Source organism: Meleagris gallopavo, chromosome 10 (genome assembly GCF_000146605.3).
Source record: "Meleagris gallopavo isolate NT-WF06-2002-E0010 breed Aviagen turkey brand Nicholas breeding stock chromosome 10, Turkey_5.1, whole genome shotgun sequence".
Lineage (NCBI taxonomy): Eukaryota > Metazoa > Chordata > Aves > Galliformes > Phasianidae > Meleagris > Meleagris gallopavo.
The window spans coordinates 25,690,960-25,699,833 of NC_015020.2; the positions used below are offsets into that span (position 1 = coordinate 25,690,960).

The 8,874-nt window shown below is 44.0% G+C and overlaps 1 protein-coding gene across 1 annotated transcript; it reads right to left on the reverse strand.

Moving 5' to 3' along the window:
- Positions 1 to 18: 18 nt before the first annotated feature.
- DMBX1 (diencephalon/mesencephalon homeobox 1) lies at positions 19 to 8,620 on the reverse strand. Its single transcript, XM_031554959.1, has 4 exons — positions 8,460 to 8,620; positions 4,923 to 5,118; positions 3,132 to 3,486; positions 19 to 2,672 (listed from the first exon to the last, which is right to left on the reverse strand). Exons 1-4 carry the CDS (start codon positions 8,609 to 8,611, stop codon positions 2,272 to 2,274), a joined length of 1,104 nt encoding a protein of 367 aa, XP_031410819.1. The 5' UTR covers positions 8,612 to 8,620; the 3' UTR covers positions 19 to 2,271.
- Positions 8,621 to 8,874: the final 254 nt, after the last annotated feature.

Genomic DNA, 8,874 nt, shown 5'->3' on the forward strand with positions numbered 1-8,874 from the left:
CCCCCTGTTATTTTTAAATATTAGGCAATTTAATCCCAATTCAGAATAATCTCAACATAAGAAATGATGTGGCTACAACAGATGGAGGCAGATGAGCAGGGAGATCCCATGGAAAGGCTGCATCTGCCCCGGTGACAAAAAGGGGGGCTTATGGCTTTTTGGAGAAGGGGAGGACAAAAATGAAAGCTTTGTTCTGATGTCCCTGGTTTGGTTGACAGGCGCCCAGTGCTACCGAAGTGAAAGCTGGGATGTTCAAGGGATCTGTCTGGAGACAGTAAATGTGCTTTGGTGGTTTTAATTTAATTGGAGTCCTTTGAAAGTGGCAGCCAAAAATTGATGACTTACAAGTACATTTGGTTTTGGCAAAGCATAGAATTCTGCAGGGATTGGACAAAGTCAGGAAAGCTGAAGAAGGAAACAAAGCCCCAAAATGAAGCAGAACTATTTAGGGAAGATGTTCCATTTACCTTGGAAGTTTGTGCGGTCGATGAGCTGCCCTTCCCTTTCTTGCGACAATTTTAAGAGCATCATTTCCCACCAAATTTGGCTATTCTTATGTCTCAGTTTAAGGGATTTAGATGCTTTTTTAAGATGTATTATTGGAGTTGAAAACACTCCTTCTCTTTCCCCCTCGTGTTTAAAGAGGTAACTCAACCCACGGTTTCTGCATTAGTATGAAGTAAGGCAGTAGCAAGAGGGTGTGTAGGCTATGCACACGTTGCCTCTACATTTCTTCTTTAAATCAAGTAGGGACCAGATGATGGCCTGCAGTGAATTAGCCCAGCTCTGCTTCATGTTAGTGGCAGATCTGGCTGACACCCTTTGGATTCCAACCTAGCACCTGTCACAGAGCCAGTCTGCATTTCTGGTCCTAGGCAATATTAGATTAGATCTGGGTTTCCTCCCTCCTTTCTGCTTGGTGCGGTGAGTTCAAAGGATTTATTTGGTTTGGGGGGAAAAAAAAAAAAAAAAGAAGTCCTTTGGGTTGGCAGAGATGTTGCTTCTCAAGAAGGAAAAACACTCTGGGTAGATTACTAAAATGAAGGGTCATTCCAGAGAAATAAGGCCAAAACTGTGGACTGAAATCACTTTGTAGTTGGTGAGTTTTGGTTACTTGAGGACATTGAGCCTCCGATTATCACCTCGCTTGGCCTCCAGCATTTTTCACTTGTTACATTCTCACTTGCTAACCGGGGTCTGAAGCTGCACAGCTTGAGTAGAATTTGGTGATCGGAGCATTTTTCTAAGAACAGCTTGCATTAATCGTGGTTTTGTCGAGGAACCATATAATTCATGGTGTATGAACACAGTGGGAGTTCATACAAAATTTTTATTGTTCTCTATTGTCAAAGCTAGACCAAAATGCTCTCCAAAAAGAAAACCCCATAATTTGTAAATAGGGGAGTTTACACTTCACTGAAGACCAAAAAGGAAACAATCAAGTCAAAAGTAATCACGTGGATTTGGCTTTCATTTTTTCTCCCCAGCCAGCAGCATTTGGCCAGTATTTTGTCCTCTGTCTGTGAACAAGTGCTATTAGACAGTAAAGGAAAAAACGCTTGCCTTTTTGGAAGTGCTTAAACAGGAAATTCGCCGTTGCATCATTTCCTGGCCACTATAATATCAGCTTTAGCAGAGAAGAGCGAAATGGAGCAGTGAATTGCATAATGGTTTTTCTTTGCTCTAAGCACCATTAAGACTCTGAACCCAAGAAGAGCAACTAGCTGCGAGCTGAGGTTGGGAGCGTGGCTGATTTGTGACTTTGGAACTAGCTACCAAAACTGAGAGAGAAAGGGGAATAAAAGCAAAAGAGGCCACAGTTCTGTAACACTGACAGTAACACACGGGTGGTGGATGCTTTCAACATTATAAACTATGTACAAGACAAAGCAGGACTCTTTGTTTTCCCAAAGAATGCATCGACAACAAAAGAGGGTGTATATAACACAGTTGGCACATTATCGCAGGGTTGAGGTGAGGGGGCTCTTTCTGAATGTTACAGGCTTAACTCACAGCAGTCCAAAGGGACAGTTCATCTGTCTAAACACACATCTTCTCCCCCTTCCTCCTTTAATATTTAAAGAAGACCAAGCCAGTAGCAATGTCTGATGCAATTGTGTTGCAAGTAAGACCTTAATAAATGCAAAGTTTTCCCTGGTAGGGAGCACCTTACTCCAGGAAGAGATGAGGGTGGAAGGGATTCCAGGAGTGACATGTCTGGTGCCAACCTCTGGTGCATCTTCTTATGGGCAATGGTTGCCCATCTGGCAGTCAGTTGGGTAGGGTATCAAGCCCAAGGGATGCTGCATGCTGCTTTGCCCGGAGCCTTAGGTTCTCAATACTTGTTGTTTTACTGTTCAGGCTTGGAAGAGAGCTGGAGGCCTGCAGGATGGGTGAGGACCAGACCTGCTGAGCATGGGAGAGCGATTGGTAGTACGACTGACAGTGCAGGGAGCTCAGAGGCGCCATGTTGACATTCATGCCCAAGTAGGGCATGGCAGACGGTGTCCCCATTTCGAAGGAGGAGTAATGGACCAAGTTGTTGGTAGCTGCCATGTGCTGGCGGAACTGCTCCTGCAGGCGGAAGAGGCTCAGGGGTGAGGAGGAGTAGGAGTGAGTTTGAGCCAGGCCACTGCTGGACGAAGGAGTCACAGTCGCGCTGATGGGAGACTCTGCATCAGGAAACAGAGGGAACAGAGATTATTTTGGCAGGCTGGATGTAGGTGCTGGTCTGCACCTAGTAGGGTTCAGACTGCAGCAAGGTCTTCTCTTGTACAGCAAGGTTGCAAAAGAGAAGAGTTGTGTTAACACAGAAAGGCTAAAACACACGTCCAGTCCAAGCATCTTATTTCCTAAAAAATGGAGTCGACATCTTTGCTGTGGCTTTCTCACTCTTAATGGACACTGTTCTCCCCAAGTTGTAATCTGAGCATTCTTTCTGCCATTCTGCTTCAATAGATATCATGCCCTCCATGGGACACATTTAGCACTGGGGACAAGAAGACAAGTCTGGACAGCCTATATGCAAGCACCCAAATCATAGGGAATAGGGGTGTATACCCAACCACCAGCATCCCCTTTGGAAACACCAAGGTCCTGATCCCAATTACCACCAAGATTCTGCCCCTCACCTGCTTTTGGGCTTGCTCTCTTGCAGTTCAAAGCCTTGCCATCCACACCAGGGCTCTTGTCCACTTTAGCCTCATCCAAGGTGCTCTTAAACTCCTCCTCTCTGTCAGTCTGGTCCTCGGGTGCTGACTCACTGGCTGACTGCTCCGACAGGGTTAGGTTGAGGTCCGTGCTCACCTCACTTGGGAGGCTCTGGGTCTTCTCAGAGTCAGGTATTGTGGACTGGGTCTCCAGCACCGGTGGTTCTGTCTTCCCCTCACTGTGGCTGCCTTCACAGTCCTTCTGCTTCTGCAGCTGCTCCTTCTGCAGGCTACGCTGCTTCTTCCGGAATTTGGCCCTTCGGTTCTTGAACCAAACCTTCAATGTCACAAATGGTAAATGGGAAAAATGTTGAAAATCACACATAATGCCAAATTTCAGCATCATTCAGTAGGGCAGCTTCAGGAGACCCCCACGTATGAGATACTGCAATACCACTGTGCCCAAACCTCATTCCACTTTGTTGTATCTTAATCTTTTGTTAGTGCTTCTGTGAGTAGCACAATAAATATATCTAAAAACATCAGTCGTTATGGCTTTTTTAAATCACCTCATTGTTTTGTTTCGTTTTGTCTAAATTGATCAGGTTGTTGCGTCCGATCAGAATGTCTTGTAGTTTTGTTTGATTACACTACATTGAAAAGTGCTCTAAATGGTGATTGCTAAAGTCATTCTGAGAGCATCAAAACTACAGAGGAAACAGTCAAATAAGTCATTATAATCATAAGTCATTACAGGTATAGGCTGGTATGTTGGAAATGAATCTAGGGAAGGGGAGGGAGAATCCACGTTTCTTTAACTAGAATCAGCAGACCTGGAAGAAGTATATTTGTAAATATTGTTACTGGGTTTTTTTTGGTTGCTTAGATGAAGAAACAGAAATCATGAAGGTCAAAATAGCTTGGCATTTGTATAAAATAATTATTTTTTTCACTGTTTATCTCCGCTGAGAAGCTTGCTATTTTGTCTTGTCAATGAAAGAACCATCCTACCAGCAGGTTATGAAGCAAGTTGCACAAGTTAGTACTTAAAATAAATAAATAAATAAAACCTTGGCCTGAGATGTTACAATTATTGACACTGGTGGAAAAGAGCAGATGGAATTACTTGGGTTTCTGCTCCTCTGAGAAAGCCAGAAAAGCCTTACAAATAAATAAATAAGTAGACTTCTGTTGATGTTTCTAAAATTTTCCCCAAAGAAATGTTAAAGAACAGATGAAAACCAGTGTGCTCTTCAGTCAATCCTAAATTAAAAAAATACGGCTTGGATTTAGAATTTCTTTAGCATATGTTGTGACCTCAGTTGAATGGTTTAGGAGTTGGGGCTCTTTTTTTCATTTGGTTGTTTTTTCTCTCTCTTATTGATAATTGTATTTGCTATGAAATATTTTGTTACACTGGGAGTATCTTGAAAGATCTGGATCCATTGTGACAGGACAAGGGGAAATTGTTTTAAACTAAAAGAGGAGAGAATTGGATTGGATATAAGGAAAAAGTGTTTTACAGTTAGGGTGGTGAGGCACTGGCACAAGTAGCTCAGAGAGGTGATGGATGCCCCATCCATGGAGATACTCAAGGTCAGGCTGGACCGGGCTCTGAGCACCTGATGGAGCTGTAGCTGTCCCTGTTCACTGCAGGGGAGTTGGACCAGATGGCCTTAAAAGGTTCCTTCAAGCTCAAACAATTCTATAATTCTGTAACCCCTGTACATTCATTTAATCATCCCCACTCACAAACCCACATAACAGCAGTACCTGGACTCTGGCTTCAGGCAGATTTGTGCACATAGCCAGCCGCTCTCTCATCACTACATCTGGATAGTGTGTCTTCTGGAAGGTCTTCTCCAGTGCCTCCAGCTGTTGGGCAGTGAAGGCCGTGCGACTTCGCCTTTGTTTGCGGTGCTGGGACCCATAACGTGCCTCCAAAATGATGTCTTGAAATGTACAGCCGTTGGAAGACAAGAAAAGTGGCCAATTTAATTATTGGAATTTGTATGCTGACAGTTGAATGAAGCACTTGCTAACAGCAGATGAGCCAACACAGTGGTGTTTTTGTGGGCTCTAGATCTAATTAAACCCACACGTGCTTTTTGTGGGTTAGTTGAGGTGTCTGAGGAGGTAAAACCTGGGACTAGAAAGCTTCTTCTGGAGCAGAAACCTACTTCTATCACAGCTGTGAGAACTATTGAGACTCCTGATCTAAATTTGATTGAAATAAGTCAGTGTCACTGGGGTGGAACATGAAGGTACACAGCCCTCAACGTGGCCTAGACTTCTTAAGGCTCTTTCATTAGGAAATACATTTGAAAATAAGGTGTGTGGATTCCCTGTGGCAACTGGGAGAGGAATCCAACATTGTGTGTCATGTTCTCCTTGAAGCCGTGGGCAGAGCTTTGATAGGCTTCAATGCTGCCATGCTGTGGTGTGCTGATCAGTGGGAAGAGTCCATACAGTTCAAACACAGCTTTCCCAAGCCTATTTTGTTGGCTGTAGCTGCACTAGAAGATATGCACCTTCCCAGAAACCAGGCTGAGCTCGCTATTCTGTAGTGTCTTGTGTGTTGCTCACTGTAGTCTTCAAACATGACACTAGAAAGCCGTCCTGGGCTCCAGTTCAGGAAAGCACTTAAGCTCATGTGCTTTTGTGTTTAGCTTGAAAGCACATGCTTTACTGAGCATGGACACACGCCAGCATCTGGGGTAGAAAAGGCAGCCAGGAACCCAACCCAGCCTTGCTGACTGCAAGCCTACAGTTCATGTGCTGAGCCCATCTTGGTGGAGGAGCTGCTAAGAGGGTTTGACATTGCAAACTGTGCTCACAGAATTGAGGGCAGAGAAGAAATTCAGGCTGGGGAAAATCTGAGGCCCACATTTAAGGGCTTATTATTTTACCACAGGAGTTACTATTGCACAACAGTTGGTGGGAGTAGAAAGATCTTAAATCAATGAAAATAAGTTATTTTAGAATGAAAAAAAAAAAAATCCCTGTATTTCTCAAGTTGGGACATGTGCTGCAGTGCTGGAATGAAATAGTCTGGCGAGAGGTTTGCTCTCAAAGAGGAAAATGCAGAAAGAGCTTTAGCGGTGTCTGGTATCATTTTTAATTCAGTTAAGAATGTGACTTCCAGTAGAAGAGAGGGATAAACACACTAGAAAACAACCTACCAGGGAGAAAAATCAGCATTATCAATGTGAGGAGCCAGATGAAGGCTCTCGCTGGTGTTTGTTTATGCTTTTGCCATGAGTATCTAGGCATGAATGTAAACAGTAAAAGAAGTAAAAAAAGGCCAGCCCTAGAACCACACAGCTGGGTTCCAAATATGTCAGCTAATGAGCATAGCGAATCAGCCCTGCACTGCTCGAGCATTCCTCTTCCCAGCTTCCAGCTGTTTCATTCTAGGTCAGCATTTGCAGCGCCTTTCTGGGCTATTGCCAAAGCAGTGTGGTTTTGGCAACCTGGAAAAGACTTGACTGGGGCAAAGGACTTTGGCCAAATGCAATACGGCCCTGGGTGTGTGTACAAGAGACCTTTGTGTTGAAGGTATCCAAGCTCTTGGGTAATTAAGACTGGTAAAAGCTGCCACTTTGGAGGCAATGACGTGAAGTTGAAGCTGCTCCTAAATGTTTTACAAAGCTAAGAATTGTGTTTTAAGAAGAAGAAAGCAGGACAAAGGACGCTGGTTTAACACCCTAACCTGGAGGCTGCAATACTCCCGAATTTCTAGAGCAGAGTTAGACCAACCAGCTCCCCAGAGGCAGCAGCTCATGCATTAAGTTTGGCCACTCCAATGAGAGCTAACCAGCAATTATTTTAATGTTTCAACTATGTTTTCAGGCTTTGTGCAAGAAGAATATAAATTGCAGGTGAGGCCTTGCAGTTACAATCAGAAACCTCTGTTTTTTGACTTAAGGTCGTTTGCTTTTGTGCTGCTTTATTCTGACTGTCCCTAGAAGGCAAATGAGATCTATAACCCTGCACTGAAAGATATTCAGAAGTAAAAGAATGTGAAGCAACTGCAAAGGAACCAGCTCATAGGTATGTAATGCGTTTCTTCTACCAAAGATAAGCAGACAAGGAAGCTGCGGGATTTAATTCAGAAAGGCTTCCAGGTGGGATATTAATTTTGAAGATAAGAGGTTGGAAGACCAATTGAATCTCCCAGTCAACAATACCAGAAGAGCTTTTTATTTCATCTTTTAATCTCCCACTTTTACCCTAGTTAAGGTAAAAACATTAAGTCCTCCATGCTGTAGTGTAAAAGATAACAGGTGATGACAAAAATCTTTGATGAGATACTTGCATCTAGGAAAGGAGCACCTTGAGACCAAGGTCTGGGAGGCACATTGTAGGTTTGGGATCATCCACTCCCTTCTTATCATCTACATGCTGAAATGGTTAGGGCAGGAGAGAAAGGTGACCAGGACAAGCAAAGTGCTCATTTGTCCTCCACTTTGCAGCTGGTGATCAATAGAGACAGGATCAGTTTCCTTCTCTCCACTTTGAATCCCTTTTTTTGACTCCCAGTTCTGCCCTATGGCCTCCCAGAGATCCCATAGGCTGCAGTGAGTGGCTCAAGGAATCATTTTAAGGCGGCCACTACTAGCATTTCCTTCAGCAGATGGATAAGGGAAATTTACTGCTGAGAAGACTTGAGTGGTTCACTGATAGAGATCAAGACCTTCATCACCTTACCTACATGGCATACTCACTTGAGCAGACTGTCCTGAAAATTCACCTTTTTTTTTCTGTCAATATATCAGACAGCTACAAAGCTTACTTAAAGCAGATGATCAATTTTTACATGGTCAGGGAAGATGGTCTATTCTGGAAAGGACTCTAGAGTTGCACAGCAAAGTGACAACTTTAGCTTCAGCATACTACTGCAATGCTTCTGCATCTCTCCTGTTGTCAGATCTGGTCTGCCATACCACATCCAAGTCGTGAGCAAAGTGCTAATTTGGCTGCTGTTGGCCATTTGAACTGCAGAAGACTTTGATGATCTCAGCCTGATTTGGGTGCCTATGGTAGGCTGAAAACCAGAGTGGATGGGTTTGCCTTATCATAGTACAAGAAAATATTCAGGTCTCTATCAAATATTTTTGAACAGTTTCCCTCTACCAAAACATAAAATATTATGTGGACGTTGCCCTCCCTTTTAAATGGGACTCACTGTCAAATATGAAAACAGATCAAGCCAAGGGTTTGTATTCCCTCCTGAGAAAGAGCTCTGCAAAGTGCAAGAATCAAGGGCTTTTCCCAAGGAAAGGCAAAAGCCGTGGGTTGTTCTTACCAGCCAGTCTCTCTGCCAGGGTGAGGGCGTGCACCGAGGGCCGATAGTCGGGCGCGTGCTGTGCTTGCTGGGCTGCCTGCTGGTGCAGGTTGTACATGGCGCTCAGTGAGTTCATGGCATGCAGGGAGTATCCGTTCACCCCATAGTGCTGCATGGCGACATCAACCTGTAAAACAGCAGCCAGATCTTTGGAAGCGCTGATCCCAAACTCATTCCCAACCTTGCAATGCCTGCAGGTTTGGGGACAGGTGCTCCTAGAACACAATTGACACCAATCTGGCTGCCGAACTTAGAGATCAATATCTGTCTGTATCCTTCACACGATATGCAGAAGGGATTTTTAAGCGTTGTTACACACATACCATAATAAAAGAAATCATATTATCATTGCTTTTAATGAACCGACACAGCTCCATC